We start from the raw sequence: 20,010 nt of genomic DNA, 5'->3' as shown, positions 1-20,010 counted from the left end.
TAAGTAAACCTTCCCACATCGGCACGCTACTGTGTATTAAACATTTGGGGAAAATGAGAGAAGGGATTTGGATGAAGGCACAAGAGCGGCGTATGGGAACAATTTCACCTTTTATTGCCCAGAAAACTCTGAAATATTCATCTCAAAGTTAAGGGGAAAAAAAATCTAAAAATGTAAAAATCATCTATTCCTTCACCCCTTCACCATTTCTATGTTTTGCACACAACGATACGCGAAGCTAAAAAATGGCTGTTAAAGCTGTAGGGCGCGCTCCCCCGAGCGTTTCATTGCGCGGTGTATGTACTGTCCGATCTTTCCCTTGTAGTAGTCTTTGATAAATGGCATGTGAGGGTATATAAAGAAAATGATTGCAAATACAACGTATATTTCTTTGTTCCTCCACCATGAGTGTACTGCTTGAGCAATGCCATTCAATTAAATGATGCATGAATATTCTTTAGTATCCCTTGCGGCCTTTCACTCATACCTGATACCAGCAGTGAACTGCTACAGCAATTCTGCCAAACATCCCATTGGTGTATCCCTCGATATCTATTTCTTTTTTATTTTCTACATGCCCCAATACAGGAAAGATATCACTCAATAACATATCCCTTTCATCCACAGTTGATACAACGCCGCCAACAGTAAACTGCGTGAGCGATGTTGTCCGTGTTGTGGAACTTGGAACCACCAGCCTCGCCGTGGTGTACACCGAGCCCACTGCCACCGATATCTCCGGCACGGCTTCCCTCGTTTCACGATCCCACACCCCTGGACAGAACTTTCCGCTTGGCTCTACCGTGGTGTCTTATTTTTTCACTGATGCCAGTGGTAACAATGCTGAAGTGTGTACTTTCACAGTCACCGTCACTACCCGTGAGTGCTACTCTCTCATCTTGCTTCTCTAAAAAAGACGCATTGACCACTTCGGTGATACCATGTTTCATAATTGTTCTCAAGTTCTTGAGGTCTCAGGATCTCAAGTTTTTGAGTTCTTGTGTTCTTGAGTTCTCTTATTCTTAAGATCTTGAGGTTTTCAGGTCTTTGAGGTCATACATGCAAGTTCTTGAGATCGTGAGGGTCTGATGTTTGAGGTCTCAGTGTCTTGAGATTGAAGTTTGTAGTTGTAAATTCATTTCAGCTAGGTAGACAGTGTTATATTAAATCTAAATATTATCATTGTAATTTTCAAGCAGCATATATGTGCAGAAGTACTGCCATTTTGTAAACAACTATCACTCTCAAAATTAATTTGTCTTCTTGCACGTGTGCCAAAGGTCATTATTTTTTTCTGGTGTCAGCTGAGAGCTATTGTCCAACTTGTACTAATATAAATTTTTGGTGAATGTTACGGTGGCTTTTCTTTTTATATTATCTATCCCTTATTTCTTTTTACCTTTCAATTTTAATCTAGAAGTGTTAGAAAATATCCTTCATCTTTCTGGAACTTGAAGCTACTACATATAGAATGGCTATTGGAAAATTTAAATTATATAATGGGATCTCTGGGAGTGCTTGTTCCAATGAACTCAGGTTGATAAGCGGGATTCTAATTCAATGCAAACTAAGTGTTATTAATTTTCTAGCCCCATTGCTGTATAAATTGGCTGTTAAATTATTTTTTTCCCAATGGAGTGTTAGTTGGTCTTTAGTAACGTGACCTGGGCTCCGTAAACACAAAGATTAGCGATCAATTGCTAAATGAACTGACAAATAAAGATTGATGTTACACGCTATTTGGTACAAAATACTGACAAGGAACCAATCAGAAGTGTTCTTTCATATTTGCTATTCATCGCAAACCTTTGTGTTACGGAGCCCAGAACCACTATTCCATTAAAAAAAGTCAGACATATGTATCCGCCCCAGATGAAATATATTGCTTACTCTCTAAAGTATTTTCCCCTGATGAAATACGTTTCCCTTCTTCACCACTGGGTAAATTACTAAAGAAAACATCCCCTTCTTCAACAAACATTGTTTTATCTATTGCTGCTCTTTAGAGGATACTATTCCACCCACTGTAACCGACTGCCCATCTAACATTTTCGAAACTGTCGAACTTGGTACCCCGGGAACTATCGTGACCTTTAACCCACCTCAAGCGACAGATGTATCTGGCATTGCGTCCATCGTCTCCAACGTCCAGTCCGGGTCGTTCATCAGTGCCGGTGAGACCAGGCAGGTCACGTACACCGTCACCGACAACAGCGGACTCACCGACACTTCCTGCACTTTCTCCATCACCGTCATCGCTGGTAAGATACGAGGCTGTTTTCACAAACTCAACGTGGCCGTAGAATATGCGGTTTGTGCCCCATACGTACCATTGTAACGACACCATTGCTGATTCTTGCATTGGTACAATGTCACGGGTGCGGCTGCGTTTGAGTTGCAAAAACGGTCTCTAGCAAGGCTTGTTCCTTGCCGCATGCCGGACGTAGTTCCCTATCACTGCCATGTTGGTTGATGCTAGTGGCTTCATGTCATGGACTGTACGGTGCAGCCTAACTTCATCAATTTGATTCTGTAAAGAATACTGGATTGTGGATGTCTTGAGGTTTTTCCGGACATTATGCATGTGCAGAGGTGACAAATGAAATTTGGCAGTGTCACTTAACATCTTCATGACCATCTACATGCACAAAGATTTTAATCGGTCTCATTCCCATTATCACAAATGATATATAATTGAATTCATGCCATTAGAGAGATGACTGGATCTTATGTTCTTTGGCAACTCAATCAACATCGCGTCACACTCCAGTACTCTGTACATTCTTCGAAGGTGAACTTAACAAAGTCTCCTAATCATTAAAGTATGTATACATCGAGAGTATCCTGCCATTCAATACCTTTTAATGCATATTCGATACTTGTACCATGTGGTAAAACGAAAGGGGAATCTATCTATCTTATTATTTATATCTCCTATATTACATCGGCCTGTATTCTGGCTTCTAGTTTAATGTAAGCTCTGGTGTAATTATTTAAAGCCAACAGTGGAACCAATGACCACCTGTAAATGCTGCTTAGATTATTAGTGTAGTTGACGCTCTAAACTTTTCAAAGTGCCTGATGAAAATGTTAACTGCAATTGAATAGATTCTTTGCTGTTAAAGCTTTAGAAGGGAGTCTTGTAACATCTAAGCATGAAAAATTCTGGCGTGATGAAAGTTTTGACCTCTTTGGTTTATAGGTTTAACCTTTTGCCCGCTTTGTTCAAGAAGAGTCCTTCCAGCGGACTGCGAAGTGTGACTGAAGTCACATTCTATTCACAATACACACAGAGTTCATTAAGTATATTTTGCATACACACATACATACATACATACATACATGCACGCATACATACACAAATACACAATAGTCATGTGTGCATTGCTTTGTACTGTGTACACACAGAATGTTTCTTCACTGTAAACCAATCAAAACATGTGAGTTGAATTGGCATAGTCCATGCACAACCTCTCTAAAGGTCACGCTTTGAAATTTAATTGGCACAGGAAAGATTATGTCCGTGGCAGGCAAAGAGTATAATAATCTGATAGCGCAGGTGAGAATGATTAAACCAGATTTCAGAATACAGGCCAATGAATCCACAGTTATATCAATCAATTACTGGTGTTTCCATGGTCCCTATAACATTAATATTTGCGATCAAGCGATTTTGATTTATGAAAGTTTTGCATGTTAGTTACCCATGTTCAACAAGAAACTTCAACTCCAGAAATTGAAGGGGGGGAAAAAAAAATTGTTTACAGTTCCCATCTTCCCTGCTAATAAAAGCTTTTGCTATTATGTACATTTCAACTCATGAATATATTGATCTGATATGTTATGTGAGTTGGTTTCTTTAACCTGTGATTTTATGCCATTGTGTTGAACAAGACATACAACTTTTCTCCATGGTTGAGCGTTTTGAGCGGATTTCACAATTAGACGTGCGACCATTTTTGACGATTTGGTAATGATATCATCAGTTGTAAATAGTTGCACGACCAATCGGGAAAACCACTTTACTACGTAACCTATTGTAATATCAACCATTTGTTTTTATTTTAAATATATATTTGTAAAAATTGATTTTTGGATACATGTACGTAAAACCGGAAAAAATTGCGACCAGAAAAATTGCAAGAATCGGTAAGTGAATGCTACCTTCATCTTAAAGCTCTTGCGCAATGCAATACACTGCGTCGGCACATTTTCCAAGATCGGTTTGGAAGCTTACCCACTACCAACTACTTTATCCTTGCATGTTTATCATTATCTGTTGTGTTTTTATAATATAATCCACAAAACACGCCTGCATTTCCAATTATTTATCCATAAATTCTTTTGTTTTGTTTCTATTCATTTTATGTGTGTGCAATTGCATGAAAATAACTCTTTGATAGTTTGCACTGTTTTTGTTTGCAGTTAGTTTATATTTCTGATTTATGTTTGCCAATTTATGATTTTATTCATGTATTTGATTGACATACAATATCAATTATACTTGTATATTACTCCTACTTATGAATAGAATAACATTATCTGATTTACAGTCACTTATACTCGGCATTCGCATTGACCATAGATCGTGAATCCAACCTGCCTCATGTATTATTTTGTTATATTGTCGTGTAATTGTTTCATTTTGTTATGTAATTACTGCAATATACAATGACTGCAGTATACAATATCTCATACTATTTCCCAGAAAAAAGGGTAATATTCATATGATATTGGCTGGTCTATGGGTAGATACCACACATATTTCCTAGTAGTCTTATATTGCTCAGAGTTTTGAGCAGGGCAATATGAGTCTCATGATGGAACTATGTTGAGAAACTTATCAGTCAGTAATTATTCATGATAACACATTTTCATCTCGTTAGCTTGTCACCATCTCACTTTTTGTTTTCTCATCACTCTCATACTTACTTGACAATAACTGTACCAACTGGTACAATCACCCGCCAAGTTGGACTTAATAGAACGGGACTCTCATTCTCTTAACTTCAACCGACCGCAACGGATAACCCCGGCACTGCTAATTTTCTATCACGTACCGACCAACGTGGTGACTTTTCTTCTGTTGTTCAGACCATTGTGACCTACACTTTTGGAAATATAGCCAACGGCAATGGTACTATTGATATCATGGAAGGTAAAATCAGACAGCCTGTTGTACAATGTACTATTGATATCATTTCTTGCAGTTACTATCTAGAATAGTGTGCTCTTCTCTAAGTTAAACCATTGCATGCCTAACATCTTCTTTAATAGTGGACACAGCCCCACCAGTCATTACGGTACCAATGCCCGAAGTCACCCAGACAGTTGAAATTGGCAGCTCGGGAACCGTGGTATTTTTCCCCGAACCCACGGCGACCGATCTCTCCGGCACCGCAACTCTTGTATCCCGCTCCCATCAACCGGGAGATGTATTCCCTGTTGGTCGAACCGTTGTGACATACACATTCCAAGATGCCTCTGGGAATCCCGCTACTGCTACTTTCGTTGTCATTGTTGAGCAAGGTATACATACCCCATTAGTGGCCATGATTGTTAGTGACATTATTTTTACACCTGTATGTAATAATTGTAGACTTGTTTTCACGCATCTCATCATTCACCAAATTTTCATTCTCTTTTACTCAAAAGTGTCTTAATCTCACATTTTGTAGTGTCCAAATCTAATGAAAAGTTTGTGTAATGTCATAGTATAATGTACCTGCCTAATTTTCATTCATTCTAACTTAATGATTGTATTCATTCAGTTGTTTTCGTTTGGACTCTTATCTATAAACGAGATGGAAATGTGACATTCCAAATAGTAACCCTATCACCTTTTCTATGCATGCTCTTATCTTTAGTTGATACTACTCCACCGAATATTACTGTACCTAGCGATGTAGTGACCCAGACTGTTGAACTTGGTCAACAGGGTACCATAGTCAATTACCCTGAACCTACGGCAACTGATCTCTCTGGCACTGCAATTCTTGTATCGCGGACGAACCAACCTGGAGACTTTTTCCCTGTTGGACAGACCGTTGTGACCTACACTTTCCAGGATCCTTCCGGAAACCCTGCCTCTGGCACTGTCACTATTAATGTTGTAGAAGGTATACTGTCTTTCATCATTCTGTCCCTTTCTTCCACTTGCCATTGTTTTTTTCTAAAAACCCCATGACCTGTCTGAACCTGGGTTTCATTCAAGCTATGTTCTACTTGTGATTCACAGAACCAATTTCAGATGGCGGATCATATGCCAACATTTACAAATTTAGGTGTGTGCAACCTATAGCTACATAGTGTTACAGGTCTTCATGTATGTTCAATTTGTTTCAAGCTGCACTGGCCACATCCTAAATGTAGATCTTTCAATCTGTGTAATATTAATCTTCCCTTAGATATCTGTCTTCATGTAAACTTCAAACCTTTTCTTCACACATTACTCATTCTTTAGTCGACACTACTCCACCGACTATTTCTATACCAAGTAGTACTGTCACTCGTGAAGTTGAGCTTGGTCAAACGGGCATCAACGTCTTCTACCCTGAACCTACTGCTACTGATATCTCTGGCACTGCAAATCTTGTATCCCGTACCAACCAACCTGGTGACTTTTTCCCTGTTGGTCAGACCGTTGTGACCTACACTTTCCAGGATCCTTCTGGAAACCCTGCCTCTGGCACGGTCACTATCATTGTTACTGAAGGTAAAAGTCCTGCACTATACTTCTCATGTCTTTCGAAACTAATATGTAACTATGCACTTCCCATTTTTCTCTATCTTTTCTTTATTACCGTCCATTTCTGAGCAATTATCCAGGCAAGTAAAGTCTGAAGAAATAAAAATTTATCCTCTCAGATACATTTCTGTTAAATAAAGAGACTCACAGGTTTTCTATTTAAGGAAAATGACCGTGCAAACTTATTTTGTCCTGGTGGATGCCAAGGGGTTACTAGCTTTAAATAACCATGGGCTAATTTCTTAAATGGGTGAGAAATTCATCTTTATCAGACAACCGATTTTCACAACACAGAATTAATGTTTTATTGCTCAGAAACAGTTATCCATATTTCATGCTTTGCATCTCAATTGTTCATTTGATCATTCATTCTTTTGTCATATGCAAAAATCCTTTTGTTCACTTTAACTTGACCAGTTTTCTTTTTCATAATCTTTACATCTTTTATGTTTTGCATGCACTCTTTTCATCTTTAGTTGACACTACTCCACCTACTGTAAACATACCAACTAGGTCAGTCACTCGTGAGGTTGAACTTGGTCAAAATGGCATCAATGTGTTTTACCCAGAGCCAACAGCAACTGATATCTCTGGTGTTGCTAATCTTGTATCCCGCACCAACCAACCTGGTGACTTTTTCCCTGTTGGTCAGACCGTTGTGACCTACACTTTCCAGGATCCTTCTGGAAACCCTGCCATCGGCTTTCTCACTATCAATATTGTCGAAGGTAAATGCTTGGCACATCAATGGTTGAATGTTTATCTCCAAAATGTCGTCTTTTTTTGGCAGTTGCCTATCTTTTGTTATTGATTTTCTTTGCCAAATAGGACATCGTTATAATAATCTCTTCTGAGCCACTTCTGGCTTAACTTGCATGTGATATCCATGTAAGTCATTGAATTCATGTACTTATCTGACACATCATTTTCTAATTGATCATCATAAAGTTAATTCTAAATATCTTTGACCTAATCTTTTTCATTTGCATGATCTGTCACTTATACATCATTTACATGCACTCTTCACACCTTTAGTTGACACAACTCCACCGACTATTTCCGTCCCAAGTAGTACCGTAACCCGCGAAGTTGAACTTGGTCAAACGGGTCTCAACGTCTTTTACCCCGAACCGACTGCTACTGATATCTCTGGCACTGCTAATCTTGTATCCCGTACCAACCGACCCGGTGACTTTTTCCCTGTTGGTCAGACCGTTGTGACCTACACTTTCCAGGATCCTTCTGGAAACCCTGCCTCTGGCACTGTCACTATCATTGTTACTGAAGGTAATTGTCATGTTTCACATCATTCCATGTAATTATTTTCTCTTGTTTGAATTTTTTTTGTAATCTTGATTCATTTCTATTGCATTAGTTGTTGCCTCTCATTTTCATCTTGTAATCTACCTTCATTTGTATATTTCAGTGGACACTACTCCACCTGTTATCACTGTGCCAAATAGTGTAATCACCCAGACCGTGGAACTTGGTCAATCGGGTACCAATGTCGATTACCCTGAACCGACTGCTACTGATATCTCTGGCACTGCTAATCTTGTATCCCGAACCAACCAACCTGGTGACTTTTTCCCTGTTGGTCAGACCGTTGTGACCTACACTTTCCAGGATCCTTCTGGAAACCCTGCCTCTGGCACTGTCACTATCAATGTTGTTGAAGGTAAAAAAGATCTCGTATTGTTTTGTAGCATACTTCTCTTCCCTTCTTTGTTTTAAATCTGTAATCTTTATATTTTTTGCACTGTCTGTCATTTGTCATGTCTTCAGATTTCTAATACAACAATTTCCCTCAATCAAAGTTTATGATTTCCTTTTTGTTATTTACTTTTCGTCATCCACAATTCCACATGTTCCATTTCATTTTTAGTTGACACTACTCCACCAAGTATTACTGTACCTAGCGATGTAATCACCCAGACCGTTGAGCTTGGTCAACCTGGTACTAATGTCAATTACCCTGAACCTACTGCAACTGATATCTCTGGCACTGCAAATCTTGTATCCCAGACAAACCAACCTGGTGACTTTTTCCCTGTTGGTCAGACCGTTGTGACCTACACTTTCCAGGATCCTTCTGGAAACCCTGCCTCTGGCACTGTCACTATCAATGTTGTAGAAGGTAAATGTCTTGGAGCATTCTCTTCAACACCTATTATAAGTCCTCACACTTTTTTGATATTGTTATGTACATTTCATGGTTATTTTCCCTTCCTTTGGTGGCCTACTGTAATCTGCGATTTTTATAGACTTTCCTCAATCTTCAGTGGCCCAACATATTCCCTTTTTTCATTTGAACTAAAAAAGCCATAGAGTCAACAAGAATGCATGGAAATGTTATGTTTAGATCAGAAATTAAGTATCCCTAGTGGGTTTGAAGTGTACAATGTACATGTACCAACATGACCTTCAAACAGCCTACATGCTGGAGGCTTCAATATAAAAATAGGTAGCATAGTTAGCATCGTTAAAATTCCTGATGTCAGGACCCAATCATATGTTGGTTTGTAATGTATTTCAAATATGAAAGGAGAACCCTGACTGGTTCCGTTGCACATGCAACAAATTTTAAGCTTTGGTTGCAAACATTAGTTTGATGAAGCCCGGATGTCCTTGTAAATCTTACTCTGATCATCTGTATTTGAATATGTCGTTTGGAAATTTTCTTCAAATCTTGTCAAATTGGTGCTAAAAGGGGGGTATGATAGATTATTATTGTTCTTTTCTTCCTTTCCTTTCACTTTTGCCAATTACTTGCCACTTTCCATTTTCTAGTTGATACTACTCCACCTGCTATAAATGTACCAAGTAGTACTGTCACTCGTGAAGTTGAGCTTGGTCAAACGGGTGTCAACGTCTTCTACCCTGAACCTACTGCAACTGATATCTCTGGCACTGCTAATCTTGTATCCCGTACCAACCAACCTGGAGACTTTTTCCCTGTTGGTCAGACCGTTGTGACCTACACTTTCCAGGATCCTTCTGGAAACCCTGCCTCTGGCACGGTTACTATCATTGTTACTGAAGGTATTGATCTTTCACATTTAGTACCATGTCTCGTAAACATCACCAAAAACAATTTTGTATATTGCATTAGCTTTTAAGACCTTTTACAGAAGGAATAAAAGTTTTGCCAGTGTATCCCTTTATTTCTCAGAGAATAGCTAAGGATCTCATAATTTATAAGTCACTTACGACTGTTTTCTCACATTAAATAGCAAATGATTCTAATAAAGCTGAAGTTAACTATCCATTATTCTTGTTTTAGCATCAAAATTTAAGTGTACGTTATAAAAGAAAAGACTAAGTCACATTCTACATTTTCTTTCATTCATTGTCACCATGTTTCTCTTTACCTTTCTTGTGCACCCTCCCCCTCTAGTCGACACCACTCCACCGACTATTTCTGTTCCAAGTAGTACTGTCACTCGTGAAGTTGAGCTTGGTCAAACTGGTGTCAATGTCTTCTATCCTGAACCGACTGCATCTGATATCTCTGGTGTTGCTAATCTTGTATCCCGTACCAATCAACCTGGTGACTTTTTCCCTGTTGGTCAGACCGTTGTGACCTACACTTTCCAGGATCCATCCGGAAACCCTGCCTCTGGCACTGTTACTATCATTGTTACTGAAGGTAATTGTCATGTTTCACATCATTTCATGTAATTATTTTCTCTTGTTTGAAATTTATTTTATAATCTTAATTCATTTCTATTGCACTTGTTAGAGCCTCTGATTTTCATCTTGTCATGTATCTTCATTTGCATATCTCTTTATATTTTAGTTGACACTACTCCACCTGTTGTCACTGTACCAAATAGTGTAATCACACAGACAGTTGAACTTGGTCAAACGGGTACCACTGTCAATTACCCTGAACCTACGGCTACTGATATCTCTGGCACTGCAATTCTTGTATCCCGTACCAACCAACCTGGTGACTCTTTCCCTGTTGGTCAGACCGTTGTTACCTACACTTTCCAGGATCCTTCTGGAAACCCTGCCTCTGGCACTGTCACTATCAATGTTGTAGAAGGTAAAAGATTTCAAGCTTTTCTATCAATATTGTCATTTAGTATTGTTTGCTTGAATTGCTAAATATGGTTGTTTTTCCACACATCATTTAGCAATTTAGCAATCTTTGATCACATTTTTTTTAAACTAGTCAGAATCCTGTTTGTGAAATTCATTGTACAGTCTCATCAACAGTCTTATAAATCATCCACCCAACTAACAATCACCAAGCTGGTAACATTGCAACCCTTGGTTCAAAGAATATTGTTCCATGTTCATTTCATCAACCTTCCACCACATGCCCTTTCTCACTTTCAGTTGACACTACTCCACCAACTATTACTGTACCTAGCGATGTAATCACCCAGACTGTTGAGCTTGGTCAACCGGGTACCAATGTAAATTACCCTGAACCTACGGCAACTGATATCTCTGGTGTTGCTAATCTTGTTTCTCGGACGAACCAACCTGGTGACTTTTTCCCTGTTGGTCAGACTGTTGTGACCTACACTTTCCAAGATCCTTCAGGAAACCCTGCCTCTGGCACAGTTACTATCAATGTTGTTGAAGGTAAAAAGATCTTGTTTTGTTTTGTAGCACACTTCTCTTTCCTTTTTTGTTTTAAATCTTTGATCTTTGTTTTCTCCATTGTCATTTGTCATATCTTCAGATTTCTAATACACAATTTCCCTTAATCATAGTTTATGATTTCCTTTTTGTTATTTACTTTTTGCCATCCACATGTTCCATTTCATTTTTAGTTGACACTACTCCACCAAGTATTACTGTACCTAGCGATGTAATCACCCAGACTGTTGAGCTTGGTCAACCTGGTACCAATGTCAATTACCCTGAACCTACTGCTACTGATATCTCTGGTGTTGCTAATCTTGTATCCCGTACCAACCAACCTGGTGACTTTTTCCCTGTTGGTCAGACCGTTGTGACCTACACTTTCCAGGATCCTTCTGGAAACCCTGCCTCTGGCACTGTCACTATCAATGTTGTAGAAGGTAAATGTCTTGGAGCATTCTCTTCAACACCTATTATAAGTCCTCACAATTTGTTGATATTGTTATGTACATTTCATGGTTATTTTTCCTTACTCTAGTGGCCTACTGTATTGTGTCGTTTCTATAGACTTTCCTCAATCTTTAGTGGCCCAACAAATTCCCTTTTTCATTTGAACTTGAAACATTTGTAGCTTGTATTCAAAGTCACAGTCAAAAGGAATTCATGGAAATGTTATGTTTAGATAAAAAATTTCTGAGTTTCCTTAGTTGGTGTGAAATCTACAATATACATGTACCAACATGACCTTAAAACGGCCTACATGTACATGTAGTTGGAGGCCTCAATACAAAGATGCGTAGCATAGTAAGCATCATTAAAACACCATTTGTCGGGACCCAATCACACATTGGTTTGTAATTTATATCAAATATCGAAGGACAACCCTAATGGGATTCATAATGCACATGCAACGATGTTACTGATTGGGCGTTGTCATCAAACTTTGGTGGCAAACCTTTGATTGATGAAGCCTCGATGTCCTTGTAAATCTTACTCTAATCATTTCTATTTGAATGTGTATTATGGAATTTCCTTCAAATCTTGTCCAATTGGTGCTGAAAGGGGGTACGGTATGATAGATGATTGTTGTGGTTTTCTTCTTTCCTTTCATTTTTGCCAATCACTTGCCCCTTTTCATTTTCTAGTTGATACTACTCCACCTACTATAAATGTACCAAGTAGTACTGTCACTCGCGAAGTTGAGCTTGGTCAAACGGGTGTCAACGTCTTCTACCCCGAACCTACTGCAACTGATATCTCTGGCACTGCTAATCTTGTATCACGCACCAACCAACCTGGTGACTTTTTCCCTGTTGGTCAGACCGTTGTGACCTACACTTTCCAGGATCCTTCCGGAAACCCTGCCTCTGGCACTGTCACGGTCATTGTTACTGAAGGTAATTGTCTTGTTTTCACTTTGTGTCACACTTGTAATTTTAATGTTCTTGATTCTTTTAACAGATTCATTATTCGTTCCTCTCCTTCGGTTGGTCTTTTGTTTTGAAATTTTTGCTGGGACATTGTGCTTCTGTAATGAAGCCTTCATTTCATCAATATTCCAAGACACAAATGTCATTAATTATAGTCTTTCATTTTATATAGCTTATAGTTTCCATCTGGCCATTTACATATCTTCTATTTCACTCCTATTTTCAATTTAGTTGACACTACTCCACCGACTATTTCTGTACCAAGTAGTACTGTCACTCGTGAAGTTGAGCTTGGTCAAACGGGTGTAAACGTCTTTTTCCCTGAACCTACTGCTACTGATATCTCTGGCACTGCTAATCTTGTATCCCGTACCAACCAACCTGGTGACTTTTTCCCTGTTGGTCAGACCGTTGTGACCTACACTTTCCAGGATCCTTCTGGAAACCCTGCCTCTGGCACGGTCACTATCATTGTTACTGAAGGTATTGATCTTGCACATTTAGTACCATATCTCGTAAACTTCACCAAATTTTTTATTGTATTTTGCTTTGCCTTTATTTAGACCTTTTACAAAAGGAATAAAAGTTTTGCCAGTGTATATCTTTATTTCTCAGAGAATAGCTAAGGATCTTCTTTTCATCTTTCGAATGTTATAAGTCTCTTATGACTGTTTTCTCACAAAAAATAGCAAACCATTCTTAAAAAGCTCAAGTAAAATATACATTGTTCTTATTTCAGCCAAAAAAATGAAAGTATACGCTATAATAGTAAACACTAAGTCACATCCCACATTTTTTTTTTTCAACGTCACCCTGTTTCTTTTACTTTTCTTGTGCATCCTCCCCCTCTAGTCGACACTACTCCACCCACTATTTCTGTACCAAGTAGTACCGTCACTCGTGAAGTTGAACTTGGTCAAACTGGTGTCAATGTCTTTTTCCCTGAACCTACTGCTACTGATATCTCTGGCACTGCTAATCTTGTATCCCGTACCAACCAACCTGGTGACTTTTTCCCTGTTGGTCAGACCGTTGTGACCTACACTTTCCAGGATCCATCCGGAAACCCTGCCTCTGGCACTGTCACTATCATTGTTACTGAAGGTAATTGTCATGTTTCACTTCATTTCTATTATTTTTTCCCTTTTTTCCACAAAATTATTTCTGTAATCATAATATCTTTTGTCTTTTTCTGTAGCCTCATAATTTTTTCTTATGTACATTTCTTCGTTTGCATATCTCTTCCTAAATAGTTGACACCACTCCACCTGTTGTCACTGTACCAAATAATGTAATCAGCCAGACCGTTGAACTTGGTCAATCGGGTACCAATGTCAATTTCCCTGAACCCACTGCAACTGATATCTCTGGCACTGCAAATCTTGTATCCCGTACCAACCAACCTGGTGACTTTTTCCCTGTTGGTCAGACCGTTGTGACCTACACTTTCCAGGATCCATCCGGAAACCCTGCCTCTGGCTCTGTCACTATCATTATTGTAGAAGGTAAATGTCTTGCACTTTTTATTAATATTCCTATCATTATTTTCATATGATTTTTTTATGTCTGCTTCAATTGTTGAAGGCCATTTGGTCTTCATTTTCCACACACAATTTTAGCACATTTAAAAAAAAAAATCATTTCTGTTCACTGTTCAACCTGTTCGTGAAATTTGTCAGAATTCTTTACTTGAAATTCATTGTAACTCTTAAGAACTTGTATCAAGAGTATCATCAACCACCACTCCAAACCAGTCTGTTTTTTTGTCTAATCTACCTTTCTTCATTTGCATACATGTATCTCTTCATGTATTAGTTGACACTACTCCACCTGTTGTCACGGTACCAAATAGTGTAATCATCTTAAACCAATGATCACCTTGAACGTAACATTGCAAAGAATATTGTTGTTCCATGTTCATTTCATCAACCTTCCACCACATGCCCTTTCTCACCTTCAGTTGACACCACTCCACCAACTGTTACTGTACCCAGCGATGTTATCACAGAGACGGTTGAACTTGGTCAACCGGGTACCAATGTTAATTTCCCTGAACCCACTGCAACTGATATCTCTGGCACTGCAAATCTTGTATCCCGTACCAACCAACCTGGTGACTTTTTCCCTGTTGGACAGACCGTTGTGACCTACACTTTCCAGGATCCCTCTGGAAACCCTGCCTCTGGCACTGTCACTATCATTATTGTAGAAGGTAAATGTCTTGCACTTTTTATTAAGATTCCTATCATTATTTTCATATGATCTTTTATGTCTGCTTAAGTTGTTGAAGGCCATTTGGTCATTATTTTCCACATACCATTTTGGCATAATTTTTTTTACCCATCATTTGTGTTCTTTGCTCAACCTGTTTGTGAAATCTGTCAGAACTCTGTACTTGAAATTTATTTTAGCTCTTAACCAGTTGTATCAAGAGTCTCATCAACCATCAACCCCAAACCAATGATCATTATGAAGTAACATTAAAACTCTTGGCTCAAAGAATATTGTTGTTCCATGTTCATTTCATTAACCTTCCACCACATGTTCTTTCTCACCTTCAGTTGACACCACTCCACCAACTATTACTGTACCCAGCGATGTTATTACAGAAACGGTTGAACTTGGTCAACCAGGTACCAATGTTAATTACCCTGAACCCACTGCAACTGATATCTCTGGCACTGCAAATCTTGTATCCCGTACCAACCAACCTGGTGACTTTTTCCCTGTTGGTCAGACCGTTGTGACCTACACTTTCCAGGATCCTTCTGGAAACCCTGCCTCTGGCACTGTCACTGTCATCGTTGTTGAAGGTAAAAGTCTAAAAATTGAATCCACATTCTTTAATATTCAATTTGTCTTTAATGATTTCTTTTAAATTTTCATCATACATGTATGTTTTTCCCTTATGTTACTTTTCCCCATACATGCGTCAGAACACAAGTGAGCTTTGAGGTCAGTTCCTTCTGGTTTGTGTAAGTGGTGGCTGTTCTGTCGTGCCTTGGTACAGGGTCATTGACATTGAGCCAACTTTTCACGTAGCTTTTGTGTGAGTTTCGTAGGCCTTAGAAACCTGTCTTCTCTTCCTAATCAGCACTTTATTCCAACACACTATTGCTCTTGCTGTGAGTTGCTTTCACATTTAAGTCACCATTAGATAGTCGTCATCTGTACAATATGTACATGTTTCTCTCTGCTTCTATATTCTACTTGTTGAAGCATGACTGCAGTTTCTTAGAGCCTCTGTAATGTCTGTATGTAGCTAGATTGTTTGTGTTTTCACGTCATTTGTAATGAGCTGAATTGCATGCTTTGTAGCTCTTGTGTTTGTCCTTTCTTTCTTCATCGATCATTCGCTCCTCTGCAGTCTCTCAAAGTTGCATTTCCCCCTTCTCATGTATTGAGAAAGGAGATGCTTGCGTGCGACGGTTGCTTCCAAATAAGCTAGCTGCTGATTCTTGGAACGCTTTTCTGGTTTTACGGCATGTATCCTGAAGCAATGTAATGGATGCTTAAGGGTACTTCTTTCTTTGTAATTCAGTCGATACCATACCGCCCACAGTGGTATGTACCAGTAACATCGTCCAGACCGTAGAGCTTGGCACAGCAGTTGCTCAGGTGTTCTACACTGAGCCAACCGCTTCAGATGTCTCTGGCGTAGCGGACCTCGTTAGCAGGACCAACATGCCGGGGGATTCCTTCCCGGTTGGAACCACCACGGTGACCTACGTCTTTCAGGATGACTCTGGCAACGTTGCAGATGATTGTTCCTTTACGATCACGGTAACAGCTCGTAAGTGACTGACTCTTGCAGATCAAGAGCAAATGCCTTTGATTTTGAACATGTACTCATTAATGTTTTGCACGCTGCATGACCCATGAGGTTTCTTTTTTGCCTTGTCTAGAGAAAGTTTGAAAACCTGAAGATATAACTTGGTTCTATATCTTTAAGAGGATCAAAGGATTGTATTAGCTTTATTGGAGATGATAAAGGGAGTATTTCATAAAATGAACAGCCTTTATTTTTACTGATAAATCTGCTCCTGGCCAATGATATGCAAGGATTTGCTAGCTCATTCATTACAATAGTCACTGAGGACCGCCATTCATGATATGCTCCCAAAATGTTCACACATTTCCAATCAATTCCTCATAATGAAACAGCTCAAATAAAAAGCAGAGCGATCATTGAAACGCTAAAGTACTCACCCTAATTTCTTCTATCCAGCAATTGAAATAAAATTCCAATCAAAGTGCAGGTAAGTTAATCATATATTATAATTTTGTAGGATAATTTGTAAAATACATTGATTTACTGTTTTCTTCCACAAGGGAAAGGCACAAAAAAGACTTGTCTGAACTAAATCACCCCCCAAAAAATGCTCAAAACTTGATTCCTTCACACTTTTTTCTTTTGTCTTTCGTGTGTAATCTGCCTACATGGATTTCAGTAAATATATTTCACTAACCCACCTTCACACCTTATTTTCATGACATTTTGGTGCTTTCCTTTCAACAGAGGATACCACACCACCCTCTGTTGTCTGCACCAGCAGTATCACCCGCACCGTCGAGCTCGGAACCACTAGCACCCCGGTGTTCTTCGTCGAACCCACTGCTACGGACATCTCTGGAACGGCCAACCTGGTGACCAGGACTGCTGCTCCCGGAGACTCCTTCCCCGTCGGCGTCACTTCCGTCACCTACATCTTTGCGGATGGCGAAGGCAACCAGGCCGATCCCTGTGTCTTCACCATTACCGTTGAAACAGGTACGTTTCTTTAATACCTCCCAGTAGCCGGATTGGTGTTTCATAGAGCTGTTCATAAGTTAAGAGCGACTCTAAGAATGACTGGTGAACCTTTCATACACGCTAAATAATCACCAATGAACATTTACTGGTCGTTCGTACAGTCGCTTGTAACTCTTGAACATCTTTGTGAAACACCCACCAGGTTCCACTACCATTGAAGCATATCAGTCATAGCTGTCTTGGAGAAATCATCGGGATGATCTTGCCGTGAATTGAAATATTCTGCAATAATAACATCTTCTGTAACCTTTTTTCTTTTGTTGCAGAGGACACAACCCCACCCACCGTCCAGTGCATTGATAACATCTTCCGTAATGTGGAGCTTGGAACCACCAGTCTGGTGGTCTTCTACTCGGAACCCTCTGCAACGGACATCTCTGGACAGCCACTCCTGGACTCCCGTACCAACGCCCCAGGAGACTCCTTTCCACTTGGAACCACCACCATCTCTTACATCTTCACCGATCCTAGTGGTAACGATGCTGCTCCTTGCATCTTCACCATCACAATCACTGCAAGTAAGAAGCTTTCTCGCTAGACTCTTTGATAAGTACATCTTCAGTGGACTGTATACTGTCTTATAACTTTATTGCAATCTTGTAAATTTGTTGTCCATCACTTTTGAAGCTATGTACGCTAGTAGTTTGTTTGAAAATATGAATTAATGAAGTGTCCGTCTGTCTAAGTAAGTGTACCACTCTTGAACTAAGTTGTGGAAGTTGGAAGAGACATTTTTTTTCTTTACCTTTCTATTCTGGAGTCAGTTGAATGAGGCCATTCACTGTATTATGCAGGATTGTCTTTTGCCTAACAGCAGTGTTGGTTGTCTTTCAGTTTATCCTCGATATCCAATGCATAATGAAACATCTCCCCCCTTTTTGTACCCCAGCCGATACCACTCCACCCACAGTCACCAACTGCCCCGAGAGCATCTCTCAGTCGGTGGAGCTGGGTAGCACCGGTACAGTCATTACCTACACCGCACCTACCGCCATGGATCTCTCAGGGATCGCATCCATAATCCCCAGCATCCAGTCTGGGACATTCTTTGCTGTAGGAGAGACCCAACAGGTCACCTACACTGTGACAGATAACAACGGACTGATGGATTCCTCGTGTACTTTCACTGTCACTGTCTTTTCTAGTAAGTTGATTTTATGTATTTTTTTGATATTGTATCTTGTGTTTTTTATTGAATGGAATTTGAATAAATTGAATTGAATTTTAAAGTTTTAAGTTTTTTGTTGGTGGGTTATAGATTAATAGTTTTATATAATTAGTTTTAAGTTAACTTTAAACATTTTTATAAGTTGATATCAAGTTGGTTTTGACCGGTTTTAAGTTGATTTCAAGTTGATTACAAGTTTATTCTTAAGTTGATTGTAATTTGGTTTTAAGTTGTTTGAAGTTGGTTTTGACAGGAGTTATATCAGTGATGCATGGTTTACCTGATCTTAGACATTCTGTGACTCCTGCTTTGTGCATTGTTAGGTCGGGAAAATGAGATAAGGACATTCTATTTGAGGTTATTTGTGGAGAAAACATCTATAGTACTTTATAACATATAGTACTTTGTAAGGTTTGTCACCTATGAAATTAAAATTCACTTTTACTCTAACTAGATTATGAAGTATATTGTTTTTCAAAAGCTTTTTAGAATGTCAATCTGTTATCTGAATTCTCGACACAAAAGCCCAAGCTCAAAGATATGAAACTTGTTATGAAATCAGCTCTTCAGGTCATTCCAAAATACTTTTGATTCAACTTGCATTCTAGTTGACACCACTCCACCTGACGTAACCTGTGCCATGAACATCATCCAAAGCGTGGAGCTTGGAACGCAGTCCGTCCCGATCACCTACGAGGAACCAACTGCAACGGACATCTCTGGTGTGGTCATCTTGACCAGTCAGTCCCACTCTCCTGGAGACCTCTTCCCCGCTGACCAGACCACCACAGTGACCTACATCTTCACTGATGGTGCCGGAAACCAGGCCGATCCCTGTACCTTCACCATCCAGATCGTATCTGGTGAGTTGAAATTTCAGTTGATTTCAAGTTTATTTTAAGTTGATTTCAAGTTTATTTCAAGTTGATTTCAAGTTTATTTTAAGTTGATTTCAAGTTTATTTTAAGTTGATTTCAAGTTTATTTTAAGTTGATTTCAAGTTTATCTTAAGTTGATTTCAAGTTTATTTTAAGTTGATTGTAAGTTGATTGAAATTGATAGTAAGTTGATTTTAACAGACCTTTCGACCATTCTGAATTTAATGTTGATTTTAAGGTGATTTTAAGTGTATTTTAAGTCGATTTTAAGTTGATTATAAGTTGATTTCAGTTGATAATCAGTTGATTTTAACAGACATTTCGACCATTCTGAAGTTTGAGTTGATTTCATATTGATTATAAGTTGATTA

General features: G+C 39.1%; 1 protein-coding gene across 50 annotated transcripts in view; it reads left to right on the top strand.

Moving 5' to 3' along the window:
- LOC446193 (hyalin) overlaps nt 1-20,010 on the top strand; it is an 84,253-nt gene that overhangs the window by 35,591 nt on the left and 28,652 nt on the right. For 11 of the 50 annotated variants that reach the window (XM_041616990.1, XM_041617013.1, XM_041616976.1 and 8 more), the window contains 25 exons: nt 628-879; nt 2,007-2,261; nt 5,278-5,529; nt 5,868-6,119; nt 6,464-6,715; nt 7,225-7,476; nt 7,784-8,035; nt 8,175-8,426; nt 8,634-8,885; nt 9,539-9,790; nt 10,146-10,397; nt 10,548-10,799; nt 11,096-11,347; nt 11,539-11,790; nt 12,496-12,747; nt 13,012-13,263; nt 13,633-13,884; nt 14,034-14,285; nt 14,741-14,992; nt 15,342-15,593; nt 16,322-16,573; nt 17,300-17,551; nt 17,860-18,111; nt 18,483-18,737; nt 19,370-19,624. In XM_041616990.1, the coding sequence (XP_041472924.1) occupies nt 628-879; nt 2,007-2,261; nt 5,278-5,529; nt 5,868-6,119; nt 6,464-6,715; nt 7,225-7,476; nt 7,784-8,035; nt 8,175-8,426; nt 8,634-8,885; nt 9,539-9,790; nt 10,146-10,397; nt 10,548-10,799; nt 11,096-11,347; nt 11,539-11,790; nt 12,496-12,747; nt 13,012-13,263; nt 13,633-13,884; nt 14,034-14,285; nt 14,741-14,992; nt 15,342-15,593; nt 16,322-16,573; nt 17,300-17,551; nt 17,860-18,111; nt 18,483-18,737; nt 19,370-19,624 (6,309 nt within the window). The remainder of the gene's footprint in view (nt 1-627; nt 880-2,006; nt 2,262-5,277; nt 5,530-5,867; nt 6,120-6,463; nt 6,716-7,224; nt 7,477-7,783; nt 8,036-8,174; nt 8,427-8,633; nt 8,886-9,538; nt 9,791-10,145; nt 10,398-10,547; nt 10,800-11,095; nt 11,348-11,538; nt 11,791-12,495; nt 12,748-13,011; nt 13,264-13,632; nt 13,885-14,033; nt 14,286-14,740; nt 14,993-15,341; nt 15,594-16,321; nt 16,574-17,299; nt 17,552-17,859; nt 18,112-18,482; nt 18,738-19,369; nt 19,625-20,010) is intronic. The other 39 variants (XM_041616989.1, XM_041616988.1, XM_041616977.1 and 36 more) reach the window with 39 other exon arrangements.

The sequence above is a fragment of the Lytechinus variegatus genome, chromosome 9, assembly GCF_018143015.1.
Source record: "Lytechinus variegatus isolate NC3 chromosome 9, Lvar_3.0, whole genome shotgun sequence".
Lineage (NCBI taxonomy): Eukaryota > Metazoa > Echinodermata > Echinoidea > Temnopleuroida > Toxopneustidae > Lytechinus > Lytechinus variegatus.
This window is presented reverse-complemented; position numbering and strand designations above follow the sequence as displayed.